At 51.6% G+C, this 18,922-nt stretch overlaps 1 protein-coding gene across 2 annotated transcripts in view; it reads right to left on the reverse strand.

Annotated features, from left to right (window-relative positions):
- RYR1 (ryanodine receptor 1) overlaps window positions 1-18,922 on the reverse strand; it is a 119,479-nt gene that overhangs the window by 66,557 nt on the left and 34,000 nt on the right. For both annotated transcript variants that reach the window (XM_039217731.1, XM_039217730.1), the window contains exons 30-49: window positions 18,698-18,858; window positions 18,083-18,248; window positions 15,684-15,770; window positions 15,311-15,537; window positions 13,428-14,040; window positions 11,408-11,668; window positions 10,628-10,828; window positions 10,188-10,299; window positions 8,579-8,725; window positions 6,305-6,578; window positions 5,405-5,519; window positions 5,187-5,319; window positions 4,684-4,778; window positions 3,271-3,406; window positions 2,863-3,049; window positions 2,664-2,772; window positions 2,161-2,281; window positions 1,896-2,065; window positions 378-598; window positions 198-288 (exon numbers count right to left, since the gene is read on the reverse strand). In XM_039217731.1, the coding sequence (XP_039073662.1) occupies window positions 198-288; window positions 378-598; window positions 1,896-2,065; window positions 2,161-2,281; window positions 2,664-2,772; window positions 2,863-3,049; window positions 3,271-3,406; window positions 4,684-4,778; window positions 5,187-5,319; window positions 5,405-5,519; window positions 6,305-6,578; window positions 8,579-8,725; window positions 10,188-10,299; window positions 10,628-10,828; window positions 11,408-11,668; window positions 13,428-14,040; window positions 15,311-15,537; window positions 15,684-15,770; window positions 18,083-18,248; window positions 18,698-18,858 (3,627 nt within the window). The remainder of the gene's footprint in view (window positions 1-197; window positions 289-377; window positions 599-1,895; window positions 2,066-2,160; window positions 2,282-2,663; window positions 2,773-2,862; window positions 3,050-3,270; window positions 3,407-4,683; window positions 4,779-5,186; window positions 5,320-5,404; window positions 5,520-6,304; window positions 6,579-8,578; window positions 8,726-10,187; window positions 10,300-10,627; window positions 10,829-11,407; window positions 11,669-13,427; window positions 14,041-15,310; window positions 15,538-15,683; window positions 15,771-18,082; window positions 18,249-18,697; window positions 18,859-18,922) is intronic.

Raw genomic sequence — 18,922 nt, forward strand, 5'->3', positions numbered from 1 at the left:
AATATGTGCTAATTTATGCGAGGGCTGGCTCACTGTTAGGCAAATTAAATGCTAATTAGGGGGCGTTAGAGGCACCCGTGACGCCAAGTGACTGTCCTGGAGAGGTTTCCACGGGGACGCTGTCCCCACTTTGCGGGTTAACTGGGCTGGGCGGGGCGTTACCAAAGAGCCCGTTGGCCCAAGGGCGGCGCCCTCACCTTGAGCGGCATCTTGGCGAACTCGTTAAGGATGGGCACGTCGAACACCAGGCGCCGCAGCAGGTGCTGCAGCATGGACGGGCGGATGTACCTGCGGGGACACGCGCGGGGCGGTGGCGTCTCACCCCCAGGGCAGCGGCGCCCCGCGGCCGCGCCCCGCCCCCCCCGGCCCCGCCCCACCTGCACAGCGACATGAGACATTCCTCGATGACGTCGCGCTGCGCCTTGGTGAGCGAGCGGCCGCGGGACAGGCGGTACACCGTGTGAAGCATGGAGTCCACCATGATGGCGCGGTGCTCCGTGCCCGCGAAGAGCGGCGCACACTTGGTGATGAGCGGCAGCACCGCCAGGCACAGGTAGCGGTTCAGCGCCAGCGCCATCTCCGTGGTGCTGAAAGTGGCCTGGGGAGCAGAGTGGGGGCATCAGGCCCGCTTCGCGCTCCTGGGGTCGCCCTGGCTTCGGATCTTCCGCCCTAAACCTGCCCCTCTCAGTCCCTATCATTACTTTGAACGATGCACATTTTCAAACACACCAAAGCCGAGGAACCAAGGCATGAACGCTCGTTGCCCAGACTGTCCTGCTGATAGTTCTGCATGCCTCTTTACTCTCCAACCTCGCCTTTTTTTCCCTGTGATATTTTTATACAGCCCCAGCCATATACCACTCTACCCATGGATATTCAAATATGTATCTCCATCAGACACCTGCTTCTGTTTAACAGCCCATGCTGCCATTTTCACACCTAACAGAATTAACAATCCATAAAATCCGTGATCAACTTTCTCCAAGTGTCTGCACAATTGCTTTACATTTAGCCGGGATTGCTTGGACCGGGGCACCGGGAAGGCCCACACATTTGCATTTGGCTGCTGGGTCTCTGGTCTTTTCATCGGTAACAGTCTCCTTTCCTCCTCTTTTTAATGCCATTTATTCGCCAGAAAAGTTGGATCATTTATCCATGGAGTTTCCCATACTTTGGTTTCTGCTGGTCATGTCCTGGTGGGTCCTTTTTAACTTGTTCTTCTGCGCTCTGTATTTCTGATAAACTGGTAGTTACGGATCCAAGTTGCAGAGTGTTCTTCTTCCCAGTTAATGGCCAGCAGCTATTTCTCTCATCTTAAGAAGAGTCTTCTGTTGGCCAAGGTCACCCATCTGGCATGGGGTCATTCCTCTGCCTCCTCTGTCACCAACTCGTGTAAAGAATTGTTGACTCTCACTGTCTCCAATACCGCACCTACCAGACCCTCGTAAACCCTCTCCAGTAAGGCTCTTACCCCCACTGCCTCGCTGAAAGGCTTATCAAGGTCACCAGTGACCTCCGTTTGGCCACACCAGTGGTCAGTTCTCAGTCCTCATCTTCCTTGACTCTGTCCCCTACTATTATCTACCTATATAACTATTAAATATCTATTAGTGTTGCTGTTGAGCTCAGGTCTTTGTCTCCTTGGTGCTGAGCCATCACCGAGAGCGATTATTTCTTAAATAAGAAAGATGAGATGTTGAAGATTTCCACCCACCCTCTCCCAGAACTCAGAGTTTCTCTTGGTTTTATTTTCTATCTTGATGGGGGGTGGGGAGGGAGGATTATGATATGTACACATGCCCAGAACAACCAGAAGCACTGCTGCTATGCCCTTGACCCATCCTGCATCCTCTCTGGGGGCGGGGAGGGTGGCTAGGCTGGGCGGGGCTGCTCACCGTGTCCAGCGAGGCGGCTGCCCGCATGTCAGGCAGGAACCCCACGTCTAGCACATGCAACAGGAAGTCTTGGTTCTCGATGCCATACACCCGGTCCAGGAAGAGCACCATGGATGCCTTGTGGTCCGGCACGAAAGAGGCCGACATCTTCGGCTGTACCAGAGCCCCATCTGTGGGCCATGAGGGCAGGGGGTCGGGGTGCCCTTTGGACCCATCCGCTCCCTCCCCAGCATCCCTTCCTTGCTGAGTCCTGCCCCCCCTGTACCTTTGCCAAGCGTGGGGATCTGCAGTGGGAGGCTGATGATGCCCACAAGGTCATCCAGGGGCACAAGGGAGCGCAGGATGGCACGGATCCGCAGAGCCTCGCCCTTGCCAGCTTGGATTAGCTGAAAAACGGAAGTGGGCATGTCATCTGGCACCCTCCGCCCCATTTGGTCATTGGCCCATCCATTCCTTCCTGACCCACCGGCAGGCAGAGCAGGACTCCTGGTGGGGCGAGCTCTTGAACTCCCAGCCCTGACTCCTCTGTTCCCAGTGCTCCTTTACTGAAACCCTGGCTGTCCCTGGCTCTCAGTACTTGGTCTCCCCAGCTGGAGTTCTGTGAGAGCCAGGCCTAGGGCTGTCTTGGTCACTGGTGTGTCCCCAGGATTGACTAGCCTAAGACCACCCGCATCGCGAGAGCTCCATCCATGTTGTCAAATGCCTGACTGAAGAGGTTCAAGGTCGGCCATGCGTGCCCCTCCCTGTCCCTGGGCCTCCAGGCCTCACATGCATCTCCGGCGCACAGCGTCCCAGCAGGTCGATCAAGGCAGCATAGAAGGACATGATGGCGTGTCCCAGGTGCACCCGGTTCTCCTCGGGGGGCTCCTCCCCAAAGCTGCAGAAGGAGGTGGGTGGCACGTGGGGGAGGCAGCAAGGGGCACAGGGAAGGTGGGCTCTTCTGCCGAGAAGGGGGTGGGAGACTCACTGCTCACGCCGCCGGTCCCTGCGGACGCCTGGGCCATCCCGCGCTGGGTCCTCAGAGATGCGTATGGCCTCTTCGATGGCGGCCAGCAGCCCCGAGCCGCCCTCGCCCCGCAGGGCAGGCCCGAAGCACTCGGGCTTGCGGATGAGCAGCCGCACCACCACGTTCGCGTTCTCCTCCACACTCTCACCTGGCGGCTCCGGCGGGTCCAGAGGCCTCATGAGCCACTGCCCCCGGGACCCTGCCCTGGCAGCCCAGCAGCTCAAGGGTTAACCCCAGGCCCCCATTGGCCTCTGGACCCTGCCCCAGCCCACCTGGAGGAATCCCTGCCCAGGCTAGGCCTGTGGCTCAGGATGCCGACACACCCTGCGGAAGGCTGGGTCAGGGACCCACCGCCAACTCCTGACTCACCGTTGACGAAGACGGCAAAGCGCAAAAAGTCCAGGTAGCGCTCGCCGCCAATAGGGTTCCAGCCGATGTCTGGGTACCCTTTGGCCAGGAGCATGGGGCAGCTTTGAAGGCCACAACCCGCCAGGTAGGACACCACCTGGGAGTGGAGAGGGGCTCAGACCGAGGCCACACCCACACCATATCCTCCTAGAGGCTTGCATCCCTGCCCATCGCTGGAGCTCTGCCACCTCATTCATGTCTGGATCTCTCAGCAAACAATAATCCTCACCCCTCACCCCCATCTCCCACCTGGGCCATCACATGGTCTCCTTCCTGGGCTCCCTCCTCCCCCCTCTGTCCCACACACAGAGAAGGACCCTGCAAACAGCCTGAGTCAGGTCATGTCCCTTCCCTGCTTAGAACCCTCCTGTGGCACCACCTCACTTCAGGTAAAATCCAGAGCCCCCACAGTGGCCCACAAGATCCTCTGCACAATCTTCCCTGTCACCTCCCTGCCCTCACTTCCCACCCCTAACCCCTCACTCGCTCTGCTCTAATTAAACTGCTCTCAAACTCAAGAAGCTCGCTTCTGCCTCAGGGCCTTTGCACTGGCTGTCCCCCTGCCTGGAATGCTCTTCCCCCTGATGCCCATATGGCCCCTCTCCTCCTTCAGAGCTTTACTTGAAAGTCACTTTCTCAGTGAGGCACTCTCTGATCACACTTGTCTAAACTTGGCCACCCTCCTGACCTTTGATATTTCTCTCCCCTGCTCACTTTTTTCATCTTTAACACTCGTCACTAGCTAACACCCTATGTGTTTTACTTATTCTATGATCCATCTTCCCAACTAGAATGTCAGCTTCAGGAGGACAAGGATTTTTGATTGTCTCAATCACTGTCACACCCCTGCTGCCTTGTACAGGTCTGGCACACAGTAGGTGCTCAGTAAATGTTTGTTGAATGACTGTAATACTGAAAGAGCAGAAAATCTTATTGAGTGCTTGCTGTTTTATAAATGCTTTCATGGATTAACCCAGCCTATCCTCAGAGTAACCCTACTGTATTATTATGTTCATTCTACAGACGAGAAGACAGAGAGCTAGAGAATTTAAGTCACTTGTCCAATGCCACACAGCAAAGGAGCAAGGAGAGTTATCATAAGGTACTGAACTCTAGAGCCCATGCCCTTCATTGCTACACGCAGAAGTGGGGGCATGGGGATGGGGGGAAGGACGGGGAGGGGCAAGGAATGTGCCAAGGTCATGCAGCTGCGGGAGGGTGAGGCATGTGCTTGCACTCGGCCCCGTGATGAGTGACTGGGTTCTTGTTCTTTCCCTGCAAATCAGCCCCCTTCTGATTCAATCCTGGGCCCTCCCATAGAGCGGGTCCCCAGTTAGCAGGTGCCCCGAGGGGCCAGGCCTCCCCCTTCCACACCTTTTCTAGGTCTTGCTCCTGCAATGCCAAGGCCAGCTCGTTGTTGTCGATGACGGAGGCAGCGGCCACATCCAGAGGCGTGGAGCCCTGCATGCCTGTGAGCGCGAGAGGCAGAGAGTGCTCTTCAGAGGTATGTAGTTGACAGGCTCACTCCTGCTTGTCTCACCTCTGCCTGGCAGCCCTCCTTGACCATTCCTTTTACAGCCTGGGTCAGGTGCCTCCTCTGGCCTGTGACTCCCCCTCCCGGGGCTGGCCACCCCAGATGGTCCCTGTGTGTCTTCCACACTGCACTGTTGGCCCTGTGAGGGCCAGGGCCAGGGCTGTCTGGGTGGACCCTCAGCACTGCTCATTAAGGGCTGCCCCGGGGGTGGGTGGAGAGTGAGTGTTTGCTGAATGACTGAATGAGTGAGTGAGCCAGCAGAGATGGATGCCTGGATAGACTGCTAAGAGTGGGCCCTGGGGGATAGCTCCCGGCCCCCCTGCCCCAGGCTGGGGATCCTCACCCAGGCCAATGCCACTGTTCTCCAGCAGGTAGCTCAGGTGGTCGAACATGGAGCGTTGGTTCTGCCGGCTGATGCGACAGAAGTAGCAGAGGAATCGGCAGCAGCTTGTCACCATTTTGGGGAAGCGGATCTCCTGGGGCAGGCAGAGTGGGCCGGTGGTCAGTGCCTGCCCCCGTGGCCCCCTGCCCTGAGCTCCTCGGCTCACACAGTCCCCTTACCTTGGATTCACCACCACCGAGGACATTCACCATGACCTCCATGACCGTCTCGTGCATGCCCAGTGCCCGCATCAGGTTCGGGTGTTGGTAGAAGACTTTGTTGTTCATGATGTTCCTGTGAATAGATTGAGTACAATGGTGTTTCCAGGGGCCAGGTGGGACCCAAGTCCAGGGAGAGCCCCCAGACCCTTAGGAAGAGCCATCCCCACCACTGTGATCAGTCAACATTTACTAAGCTCTTCCGTCATGCCTGGCACCATCCCCCTCTACATACCTGAACCCATTCAATCTTTATGTCTACTCTGGATGGCAGGAATTAAATTATCCCTGTTTTACAGATAAGGAAACTGAGGCATGGATCCAAGGTGGGCTCCCTTGGAGCGGAGACCCTTACCATGTTGCATGTTGTATCGCTAAATGCTTAGAAAGGGTCTGGCACAAAGTAGGTGCTCAATAAATGCTTGCTGAGTGAATGAATGAGGCACACTTGACACTGAGTGAGCACTCAACGCTATCATTATTATTACCATTACTGTTGCTATGCGCATGAGCTCACTAAGCCTCAGCATGACTCTACAAGGTAGCCATGGCTCTTCCCCAGTCTAGAGTTCGAGAAACAGAAGCTCAGAGAAGGCAAATCTTGTGCCAAGAGTCACAGGTGAGTAAGAGCTGTTACCCCAGAGGTTGGATGGAGAGGTAAGGGGAGGAGACATTAGCCAGGGGGAAGGGCTAGCTACTGGGCGAAGTATATCATCTCACGGATGGGGCCAAAATGGAGGAAGGAGACATTATTACATCCAGGGGACATGGGCCCAGGGGACATGCTGGAGCCAGGAGGGCTCCCCTCCTTCCCAGGGGAAGTGCAAGGTCAGGGGAAGGGGCAGAGCCTCAGAGCCTCACCCAATGCTCTGGATCATGAGGTTTTCCTCCTGCGGCCCCATCTGCACAATGAGCAGCGATCGGATCTGGCCCAGGCACTCGAGCAAGCTCATGGTGTCTTCCGTGGATGACGGCGAGATGGTGTATGCCCGTGGCAGGGCACGCAGCAGCTCTCCGAGCCCGTCGTACTGCCGGTGCAAGAGGCTGAACATGGCCCGGACAAGCTCGGGGCTCTGCACAAAGTCCTCCTGAGCCCAGCGCACCACCGTGTGGGACACCAGCTCCTGCAGCGACTCTGGGAAGGGGACGCAAGGGTCAGAATGCACTGCCAGGTTGGGGCCTTAACCCGAACAAGGCAGTGAGGGCCCCTCTTTCCAGAGGGCTTCTCAGTTACTAACCGCCCCTACCGTCCACCTGCCAGGAGGGGGCAGATTCTGGCAGATTTCTTTTTTTATTGCTTTAAGAGCCTCCACGTTCTTTTTACCCTAATACCCAGACTGTAAGGGTCCCCTAAAGGTTTCAAGAGGAAAAAGAAACTGTACCATTCAAAATACCAGAGCACTATTATAAGCACCTTTGAAATATATAATGCACCTTTGAAAGCACAAGTCACATTTCCACTTGTTCTGTAAAAATACTGCTGAGTTTTTGGGGCATGTGGGTGGCTCAGTTGGCTAAGTGTCCGACTTCGGCTCAGGTCATGATCTCATGGCTCATGAGTTCAAGCCCCGCATCAGGTTCTGTGGTGACAGCTCAGAGCCTGGAGCCTGTTTCAGATTCTGTTTCTCCCTCTCTCTCTGCCCCTCCCCCGCTCATGCTCTGTCTCTCTGTTTCAAAAATAAATAAAAGAAATTAAAAATGAAATAAAATAAAATAAAATTACTTGATTTTTTCATCAAGAGAGACTACAGGCATAAAGAAAACTTGTGGACTTTGGTATCATTTGAAAATGATGTCAAGATTAACAGGTTTATTTTCCCTGGTCATCTCTTTGGAACTCATCTCTCTGACATCCAGCATCCATTTCTCTCTTTGTCTCTCTCTCTCTCCCGACCCTTTTCCTTCTCAGGGTTTCAGGGAGAAAAGACAGAAGTCTTAGGAGAAACCTCCGTGCACTGACACTGAATGATGGGGTCATGTAAATTCATGACATTCCAGCAGCGCTACACAATCTGGCCTGGCACTGTTTTTGTGATTTTTTTTAAAGTTTATTTATTTATTTTAAGATAGAGAGAGAGCATGAGTGGGGGATGAGAGGGTGCATAGAGAGAGAAAATCCCAAGCAGGTTCTGAACTCTCAGCACAGACCCTGATGCAGGGCTCGAACTCACAAACCATGAGATCATGACCTGAGCCAAAATCAAGAGTTGGGTGTTTAATGGACTGAATCACCCAGCAACCCCCCCCCCTTTTTTATAAGTTTGGCCCTTGCACTTTTTTTTTTTTTTTTGCATGTGGCCCTTGCACTTCTGACCTCATCTCCTGTCCCTCTTCTCCTGCTCACTCCCCATTCCAGCCACACTGACCTCTAAACATACCAAGCATGTTCCTGCTCAGGGCCTTTGTACTGGCTGTTCCCTTCATACCAATCCACTTCCCCAGATCTTTGCACACGTCCCTCCCCCACCTGACCCCTCCATCTTTATCCCACTCTTTCCTATCACTCAGCTTTATTTTATTCCTTAGTACCATGGCCACCTGACCTTATGGTATGTGTATATGTGTACCTGTTATAATATTCTAAACTCCTGGAGAACAAAGACTTTGACTTTTCCCCCTGCAGTATTCCTCAGCCAAGACAACAGTGCCTGGCCCGGAGCTGGCCCAATAACAGTTTCTTGACTATTGTAGAATTAAACCCTGTACCAACATCAGGGATTCTGTCCTTGGTGGAGAGAGCTGATGTATAGTTTGCATAACGGCCCACTGGCCCAACATTTATCATTAAGTGTGTTTCTAATCCCTCATCATAGTAATCGTTTCACCAAAAAAGAAGAGAAAAACAAAGACAACCCATGAGAACACAGAAGCCGTGCTAGTACAGGAGCTGCCACCATCCCAAGGTGGGAACAAGGTCTCTGCTCTGGCGCCACATGGCACACGGGTCCAGCACACATCTTGTGCAGCCCCCACATTTCAGCCACTCTCCCAGCACACCTCTTCGCTCACCCTACCCTCTCTCATTCATCTACCACTCCTTTCCCCTATTTCTCATGGCCTGTCTCCTACCTAGAGGCTCCCCAGACACGGGGCTGCCTGCTCCAACCCTGTCCCTCCCTAAGGCCCAGTCCTCACGGGGTTTGGCCTCCTCAGCAGGTGGCTCCTCCTCAGGTTTCTTTTCCTTCTTCTTCACTAGCCGTACTTTCTCCAATAGGCTCATCAGGCGGCTGCCCAAGGTGGCCTCTTCCTCTGGCTCCTCCTCCTCTCCCTCCAGCTGAATTCCTGGAGTTAGTCAAGATGGGAGAGGGTGTCATTCATCTGTTTGTTTATTCATCTACTCAGTCATCCACTTCTTTATTCATTCATTGATTCATTCATTCATTCATTTCTCATTAATGTATCCATTCTTGGGTTTTTCATTTATTTCTCTATATGTTCATATGTTTGTTCCTTTATTCATTCTATGAAGCATTTTAGATGTCTTTTAAACCAGCTATTGTAAGTAGGTTCAAAGAACTAAAGGAAACCATGTCTAAAGTATTAAAGAGAAGTATGACGAAGTGACTTATCAAATAGAGCATACTAATAAAGAGGTAGATCATATAAAAAATAACCATATAGAAATTGGGGGCTGAAAAGTACAATAACTGAACTTTTAAAATCACTAGAGAGACACAATAGCATATTTGATCTGGTAGAAGAAAGAATCAGTGAACTTGAAGTTAGGACAATAGAGGTTATCTAGTCTGAAGAATAAAAAAGAATGAAGAAAAACTAACAGAGCTTCAGAGCCTGTGGAATATCACAAAATAATCAATATATGCATAACAGGAGTCCCAGAAACAGAGATGAAAAATGGCAAAAAGAATTTGGAGAAATAGTAGCCCAAAAGTCCCAAATCTGATGAAAAATATTAATCTAGACATCCAAGAAACTTAACAAACTACAAGTAAGATCAAATCAGAGAGCTCTACACTTAGACACATCATATTCAACTGTTTCAAAACAAAGGCAAACAGAAAACTTGAAAGTCATCCAGAGAAAAACAACTCATTACAGATAAAAGAATCTCAGTAAGATTATTAGAGGAGTTATTATCAGAAACAATGGAAATTTTCCATTCATCCCAACCATCTCTCCATCCAATTTTTTAAAAATTTTAAATGTTTATTTATTTTTGAGAGAGACAGAGACAGAACATGAGTGGGGGAGAGGCAGAGAAAGAGGGAGACACAGAACCTGAAGCAGGCTCTAGGCTCTGAGCCACCAGCACAGAGCCTGATGCGGGGCTCAAACTCATGAACCATGAGATAATGACCTGAGCTGAAGTCAGATGCTTAACTGACTGAGCCACCCAGGCGCCTCCATCCAATTTTTAATCATCCATCTATCCATCCACCCATCTACCCATCATCCCTCTCTTTATCCATACATCCATTCAGTCATCTCCTCACCTATTTCTTTATTCATTTATCTCTCTTTCCACCAATTTACACATTCATCATTCACTTGCTTATAACCATCCATCCACATATAATCCACACAAACACCCATATAAGCTTATCCTTCCACTCATCCTCTATCTGTTCACTAATGTATCGGTTCATTCATTCATTCATTCATTCATTCAACCAAAAGTTACACTGCACCAACACTGTAAATATTTAAGATCAGGAAATCTTAGGGAAAACTTCAGAAGAGGTCTCAAGGAAGTTTCTGGGAAAAGGGTTCTCTGATCTCTTACCACAATGTGCCAACAAGTCTCGATGAAATTCAAGCAAATACTGTCGCACCTCTTCAGGGAGAGGACAATCTTCCTCATCCTCACCATCTTTGAAGTGCAACAGCATGTTTATCTAGAGAAAGGTCATAAGTTAGAATGAAGGTCAGAAACCCAAGAGGAGAAATTCTGAGGTCAAGGATCAAAGACCAATTGTGAGTCCCTGACTAAGGCCAGGAGTTAGTGAAGACTATCTGAGAAATCAGAGGTCTGAAAGGAGTCAGGATCAGTCTGAGGTGACTAAGAGGTCCTACTGGTTCAGAGAGAGATAGAAGGGTAAGACGTAAGTATATCAATAGGGTTAGAGGTCAGGCATGAGTTTAGAGGTTTAGTACCGTCAGTGATCACAGTAGGAGGAGTTGGGATTTAAAAACAATGCCAGCTGGGATCAGGGGTCAGAATACCTGTTCCTGAGGTGGGGAGCGGAACTCGCGAGTACGTCGAGCAGTCTCAGCGGCAGACATGGTGAAGGCTTTCATGAGGAGGCCATAGCGGTCCCGCTGGTTGGCCTGGAGTTTGTCCACGTAGCGCTCTGCAAAGGCTGCTAGGGATTCCACACGGTGCTGCAGCTCTTGGTCACAGAAATACTCTAGCAGGTGGCACATCTATGGGGGGACAGCCATGCAGTAGGAATGGTGGTGGTAAGACCATCAGGACTTCCTGAAACACTTTTCTTGCTTCCTCTCCCCTCTCCATGGCCCTGCCCTATCTGCCACCATCATTCCCTTTAAAAAAAATTTTTTTAATGTTTATTATTATTGAGACAGAAAGAAACACAGCATGAATGGGGGAAGGGCAGACAGAGAGGGAGACACAGAATCTGAAACGGGCTCCAGGCCCTGAGCTGTCAGCAGAGAGCCCGATGTGGGGCTCGAACCCACGAACTGTGAGATCATGACCTGAGCCGAAGTCGGACGCTCAACTGACTGAGCCACCCAGGTGCCCCTGCCACCATCATTTCCTGCCTGGATCCTTAAGCAAGCCTTCTCCATGGTCTCATCGCTCCAATTCACCTGCCACATGGCAACCAGAGAGGCCATTTGAAGCCAGCAGCATGCCAACCATCTGTGGCACTTCCACAGCTCCCCACTGCCTCAGGGCACAGTCCAGACTCATGCCCCACCAGATCCTCTGTTTTCCAGCCCAGCTGAGTGGAGGCTGGAGAACAAGAAGAATCAGCCCACCTGTAACTTCACAGACTCTGGCAACTTCATCTGGAGCAGCCCTTCCTCCAGGCCTTCTTCTTTTTCCCCTTCTGCTGTCTCCTCGTCCTCTTTTTCCTCATCTTCCTTCTCCTGTGCCTCTTCCTCCTCATCCTCTTCCTTCTCCTCTTCATCTTCTTCTTCCTCTTCCTCCTCTTCCTCTTCCTCTTCTTCAGTAAATACTTCAGGCTCAATCATCTTCAAGATCTGTTTCACATCCTCATCATCAAAGATGCCCATCACCTATAGGACAAAGCCTGGATCCTTCACTGTGGCCTCCGAGACCTCCAAATCAAGTCCCAGCCTTACTCCCCAGACCTGCTTCTCTTGAATATACCAGATTCATTCCTGCATAGGCTAGATATGATTCCTCCAACACACAGAAATGTTGCCCTCCTTCCCTGATCTCCATCCTCAAGATCCCCCCAGATCTACACCCTTTGTCCCACCTAACCACATAGCCAACCAGGCCACATAGCCAAACGTGAGTGCCTCTTCCTTCACTAGTAAATGTTCTTTTCTCCTAAACTTGAGCAAATGTGACTCTGGAACAGAACACACCCAACCCTGAAGGATGCCTTCATAGCTCCTAGTATATGCTAGCACTCAGTAAACATAATGAAAATGCTAACAGATGGAGGGAGAGCAGGTAGATGAAAAGGAAAAACAGTGGGGAAAGAGAGATGGATAAGTGGGAAGGGGGGACTGGGTGGCTGACTTAACAGATGGAATATTAGAGGTTTGAGGGGGAGAGCTATTGATGGAAAGATGAAGGTAAAGGTGGAGGAAGAGATGGGTGGATAGGTGACAGGATATGTAATGTATGGATGGGTGGGTAGGTGGATGGATGATTTGACAGGTGCATGAGTATGTAAATGAGTGGGCTGGTAAATAGATAAATGGGTAAATAGCCACTGGATGGGAAAGGATGGGATGGTTGGATGATGGATGGGTGGATAGTTTGAAGGGTACATGAAAGGGTACATGAAATAAAAGATGAAGAATGGGTGGATGGGAAGTGGATGAATGGGTGTAGGTGGTTGGATGGATTTGTGGGTAGGTGGATGGGTGTACATACATATGGATTGACAGATGCACCGGTGAACAGACAGGTAGGTAGAAGACGAAGGAATGGATGAATCTGTAGATGGGGGTATGTATGTATGTATGTATGTGTGTGTGTATGTGTGATGAATGGATGCACAGGTGGAAGGAGGATGATAGTTGGATGTATGAAAGGAAAGACAGATTAGTAAATAAATGGGTAGATGGATAAATGAAGAGATGGTACAGTGGATGTACTGATGTATGAGTAAATGGAAGGATGAATGGACAACCAGATTGAAAATTGGATAGCTGGGGGGCGCCTGGGTGGCTTAGTCGGTTAAGCGTCCGACTTTCGCTTAGGTCATGATCTCGCGGTTCGTGGGTTCGAGCCCCGCGTCGGGCTCTGTGCTGACTGCCAGCTCAGAGCCTGGAGCCTGTTTCAGAGTCTGTGACTCCCTCTCTCTCTGACCCTCCCCTGCTCATGCTGTCTCTCTCTCTCTCCTAGAAATAAATAAAACATTAAAAATTAAAAAAAAAAGAAAATTGGATAGCTGGTACATGAATGGATGGATGGACATGTGGGCAGAGAATAGAACAAGTGGATGGTCTTGTGGATAGGAAGATGGGGGTATGTTTGACTGAATAAATGGAGGAATGGAAAGGTGGGTGGAGGATAGATGGATTGATAGATGGGTGAATGATGGCTGACTGGAGGGATGAATGGAAAGAAGGGAGAAAAGACTGATACACAGATTACTAGATGACAGATGAATGGATGGGAGGAAAAGTGAATGAAAGGAGAGTAGATGATAGAAGGATAAACTGAGAGGTGGAGGATGGAGAGATGAACGGGCTGTTGGGTGTATAAATGAGAGGGGCGTTGATGGATGGATGGATGGTCTGCTTGGAATGTGGAAGAAGAGTGGGACAGAGGGAAGCAGGAGGAAACCATTACCAGCAAGGTGGACACAAGCTTGAGCACGGGCACAAACTGGAACTCCACGGAGCCCCCGACAGGGTCACGAGCGTGCTGCCCACCGTCTCGCACGGCCTCCCCCAGCATTCTCAGTGCTTTATCCCGCAGGGCCTCCAGAGGGATGCTGGGGCTGAGGCGGGCCGGGGCTTCTGCTGCCCCAGCAGCCGGCAGGGCAGCCACGAAGCAGGGGGGTGAAAAATGGTGTGGAGGCCGCAGCGAGGTGGTGACGCCAACGCCAGGCAGGCCGTGGCGGCGGGGACCATTTTCCGCACTTTTCCCAGGTGGGAAGAGAGTGATGGCGCGGGTCTCCTCCGTGAGGGGCACGACGTACTCCGAGAGCATGGAGCGGCGGCTGCGGCAGGCGCTTTCAAGGTGGATGCTGATGAGTAGGTCGTAGTAGCCTGCGCGCAGCGGGCCGGGCAGGTGCGCATCCTCCAGGGCGTGTAACAGCTGCGCCTGGTCCACGTGGCTGCACAGAGCGTGCGCGACGCGGTTGTTGCCCAGGGCGCACACAGCGCGGTAGAGGCGGAGGGTGTGGGAGTGGAATCGCTGCAGGTCCAGGCGCTCCGACAGCTCCAGGATGTCCATGCATCTGCGGTGAGATGGGCGCAGACAGGGCCAGAGCCAGCAGAGGAGGTGGGAGACGGAGGCACAGAGCACAGAGAGGCAAAGAGGCATTGAGGTGAGTGTTGCCAACCCCAGCAGGAATTCCCAGTGTCCTGATGGGTCAGGGTTCTGTGAGGCCTGTGGAGCTGGGTTTTTGAATAGTTCTAGAAGTCCCTAAGTGGTCTGGAGGCTCCTTGGGATACATCTGGGATCCCTGGGATGCTCTAGTACTCAGTATCTGAGAATCCATGGAGGAAATATGGTGGCCCTAAGATATGTCTGGGATTCCCAAGTGGAAACTGAACCTCCCTCTGGCAGGTCTGAGTAACTTGGCTATGTTTGAGTACGACTACATGTTTGAGTACGACTAGAATGTAAACCCCACCAGGGCAGAACATATCTGCCTTTTGGGGGCTTTTTTTTTTTTTTTTTTTTCTGTATTCCCAGCACCTAAACAAGACTTAGCACATGGTGAGTGTTCAATAGATAGGTGATGGATGGATGGATGGATAAATAGATACAGTGACTGGGTGTATCTGGGACTCCCGGAGATGGGTCTGAGTCCCCTTGGGCAAGTGTGAGCTCCGGAGTTATACGTGAGCATTGCTAGAGTGTCCATTCACAAGGGCTTGGTGTTTCCAGCCTAGAATGCTGCTGGCCACGTAGGAAAAGCTCAGAGGCATCTGTTGAATGAATGAATAAAGGAAAGATGACGCATGTTATGGCCTCCTGGGGTGAGTCTGGGATTGGAGTCTGTGTTCAGAGTAACTAAGAGCATTCCTGCCATACATGTGAGCACCTCTCTATCCCTGCTGTGTCCTGGTCCCCTGGACTGGGTTTGAGATCTCCATGGGATACATCCAAAGTCCCCCTGAGCGTGTCTCCCAGGACACCGGGGGTGCGTCCAGGTCTCTCTGAACAATGTCCATGACCCTCTGAGGTGCACTGGAGGCTCCTGGAGTGTTGTGTGGCTCCTTGACATGGGCCTGGAGCCCTGAGGGGGAGGTCTGGGGTCCCTGGAGGTGAGTCTTTGGTCCACTAAGATGGGCCTAAAGCCCTCTGAGGTGGGTCTGGAGTCCCCTGGAGTCATCTGGGGATGTCTGCACTAAGTCAGGGTTCCCTGAGGTAGGTCTGGGGCCTACTGGGGTGTTGTCTCAAGTCCTGGGGTACTGGTGGAGGGGGGGCACTGGGGGGGATCCGGACCCCAGAGGGCTTGCAATACCCGTCCCACCCACCCAGCCGGGGCTGGCCCTGACCGGTTCTCCTCAGGGATGTGCAACGCCATCATGGTCAGCGGCTCCCGGCACTGCACGGCCCAGCCCAGGCGCTCGCCAGCTCGCCGCGTCTCCACCTGCAGGAAGTGGTTGGGCATACGGCTCCACGAGACAGGCATCAGCATCTGCACCTCGAGCCGAGGCGGGCACTGCGGGGCCGGGTTCTTGCGCTCACTCAGAAACATGGCGGCTGACAGCGGCATGATGTTCTGGAAGCACAGAGGTGTGCACGGGTCACGATTCCCAGCCCTCTCTGTCCTGACACTCTGCTTCTAGGGAGACCTCCCGGATTGCCCCCTTTTCCGCCAGTCTGCCAGCCTGACCTCTCACACCTGCCCCATCGCTGCACCCTCACCTTCTGCTTCCCCAGCTCAAACTGGATGACGTTCTGGTGGGTGGGCAGCACAAAGACAGCAGGGAACAGCTTCGTGTTGGGTTCCACCTGGCAGGGGAGAACGGGGCAGGATGAGGAAGAGCGTGAACTGGATGTGATGTTGACTCTGAATTCTGAACTCTGGGGTCGACTGCCCCAGCCTGATCCTGCTGGTGTCTACAGATCTAAACTCAGACACTGAAAGTGCCCCAGTGACCCCAAGGCCGCTCATGGGCTTCCCCACACCTGATCCAGCCAGGCCAGCCTCTAGCTCCCCTTGGGGTCATTGTGAACATCATGCCCTCCACCACTCCCACATCTCTCCCAAGACTCAATCTTCAAATCCCAGAAAGGTCTTCTGACTGCACGCTCCCTCCAGCCTCTCTGATCTCCACAGTGGAACCCACCCAGCCTTCAACACCACAAACACCATCGCCTGTGAAGCAGTCTTGCCAAACCTGAATCTAACCACACCTCTGGACCCATCTCCTACTTCCCAGGAAATACAAGGGACAGAGGAAAATGTTAAAACAGCACCAGAAGGCTGCGACAGCCAGATACAGACTGAGAAGCTAGGCGGGCACTCCAGATGCTGGTAGACACACGAATCTCCCAGGATTAAATATGGCATTCTCATTGGGCAGGTCTGGGGGGAAGCCTGAGATTCTGCATTTTTAAATTTTTTTAAAGTTTTATTATTTATTTGGGGGGAGGAGGAGCAGATTGAGAGGGAGAGAGAGAGAGTGAGAATCCCAAGCAGGCTCTGCACTACCAGCATAGAGCCTGACACAGGGCTCGAACTCACAAAACCGTGAGATCATAACCTGAGTGGAAACCGAGGGTAAGCCGCTTAACCAACTGAGCCACCCACGGCACTCTGAGATTCTGCATTTCTAATGAGCCCCCAGGTGAGGCAGACCCTGCTGGTCCAGGGACTATATTTTGAGAAGCAAAGCTTTATAGGACAGACAGCCTGGTTTCTTCCACAAACATGTTTCAAAGACAGAGATGGAAGGGAAATCTGCATATGAGAAACTCGAGGGGCCTAGCAACCAATAAAAATATAAGACCTTATTTGGATTCCAGTTCAAATGAACAAATGGGAAAAAGACATTTTTGAGACAAACAAAGAAATGGGAACATGGACTGGATATTTGGTTAATTAATTAGGAATTATTGGATTTGTCAGTTTGTTTCTTAGATACAGGTGGTATTGTGGTTATGCTTTTTAAAAGAACCCTTATTTTTTTTAAAGATACACACTGAAAAGAGATGAAAAGAAGGAGATGAAGGGGACTCCTTCAAAATCACCCAGTGCATATGACAGTGAAGGGGGTGTGGAGGCTACAGATAACACAAGATTGGCTGTGAGTGTGTAATAGTTGAAGCTGGGTAGTGGGGTCTTGAGGGTCAGTACACTATTCGACTTTTGCATGTTTTTGAAAATTCTCCATTTGAAATAAAGTTTTAGGGGCGCCTGGACGGCTCACTCGGTTAAGCATCCGACTCTTGATTTCGGCTCGGGTCATGATCTCATGGTTCGTGAGACTGAGCCCTGTGTCAGGCTCTGGGCTGACATCGTGGAGCCTGCTTGGGATTCTCTCTCTCTCTCTCTCTCTCTCTCTCTCTGCCCCTCTCCTGCTTGCTTGCTCTCTCAAAATAAACTTTAAAGAATGAAGATAAAATGGCTTAGTCGGTTAAGTGTCCGACTTTCGCTTAGGTCATGATCTCGCGGTTCGTGGGTTTGAGCCCCGTGTCAGGCTCTGTGCTGACTGCCAGCACAGAGCCTGGAGCCTGTTTCAGAGTCTGTATCTCCCTCTCTCTCTGACCCTCCCCTGCTCACGCTGTCTCTCTCTCTCTCTTAGAAATAAATAAAAATATTTTAAAAAAAGTTTTATAAAATCCAAGTTAGATGGATTAACAGATGGATAGGTGAATAAATATGTGATAAAGCCAGTGCAGGTGGTAGATTCTTGGTAGTGGGTATATGAGAGTTCACTGTACAATTCCTTTAATTTTGTTGTATGTTTGTGATACTTCATAATAAAATGTTGAAAAGGAAAAGCCTACATTAGGATTCATCCCAGAGTGTTCCCTGACTGGTGGAAAGTTGGCAATCGATATCACCCAGCCCAAGAGGGAATATGGACCCCTCCCCAGGGTCAAGTCTCTCTCCTCCCTTCTGAGTGTCAGTTCAATACAAGGTTAAGTAGGTGGTCCCCCAGGAACTACCCAGATCTGGCCTGGCCTGAGGGCAGACTAGGAGCTGTTTTTGTCCTGTCTCTCTGGGATCTGTCCTCAGAGGGGATCTGGAAGGGTCATCCATCCCAGTGTACTGGGAATGAGAACACTGTTGCTAAGTTGCTGAGGGCTGAGCTCACCTGGAAAAAGGTGTTGCTTTCTTTGCCATTGGCGGTAAAGGTCATCAGGCCAGTGGCCAAGTCCACGAGGCAGCCAATGACAAGGTCTGTGTGGCTGATCCGGCCCTGCTGCCCCGAGCTCACGAAGTCCCCGCCCCACACCATGTAGCAGTTGCTGCACTTGAGGCTGGAGGAAACAGGAGTGGTCAGTGAATAGACCCTGGACATTTCCTTCCCCAAACTCCCAGAACACCATGACCTCAGAGCTCCATCCCCAAACCCCCACCACCTGCAGACTTGATGCCAAAATCCTGATCCCCTCAGAGTGAAGGGTCTTAGAAGTTGGCTGGGGAAGGTTCTTAGAAGCTGACTCTTCCTCTTCTGGGAGGAAGAGAGGGAAGGGAAGCAGGAAGAGAGAACAGAGAAAGGAGAAAATATAGAAAGGGGAGGGTGAGATGAAGAAGGAAGAGGAAATGGAAAAGAACAAATGGAAAATGAAGGGGAGGAAAAGCCAAGAGCAGGAGCTACTGGAGGAAAGTCAACAGGAAGAGAAGAGGAGGAGGGAGAGGGAAGCTGCTGAGTCAGGTGCCCAGCACTGACCTCTCACCTCCCACCGTCCCTACCCCTCCCAGGCACCTGCTGTGGACGTTGCCTTGTTCATCCCCCATGGTCACCGTCACTGCCCGGACCTTGCTGAGGTCGAAGTTCATGTCGTGTTGATGGTAGTCGGGGGTGACCCAGCCCACCCACACACAGCTGGGCTCCTGGCCAGCAAAGACCCTCACGGAGTAATAGTACTGGAGAGGCAAAGGGGGATCAATGGTTAGTCTGGAAGGCTGGTGATACAGGGCTCCCCTGGGA

The sequence above is a fragment of the Hyaena hyaena genome, unplaced genomic scaffold (genome assembly GCF_003009895.1).
Source record: "Hyaena hyaena isolate Hyena2069 unplaced genomic scaffold, ASM300989v1 scaffold_721, whole genome shotgun sequence".
Lineage (NCBI taxonomy): Eukaryota > Metazoa > Chordata > Mammalia > Carnivora > Hyaenidae > Hyaena > Hyaena hyaena.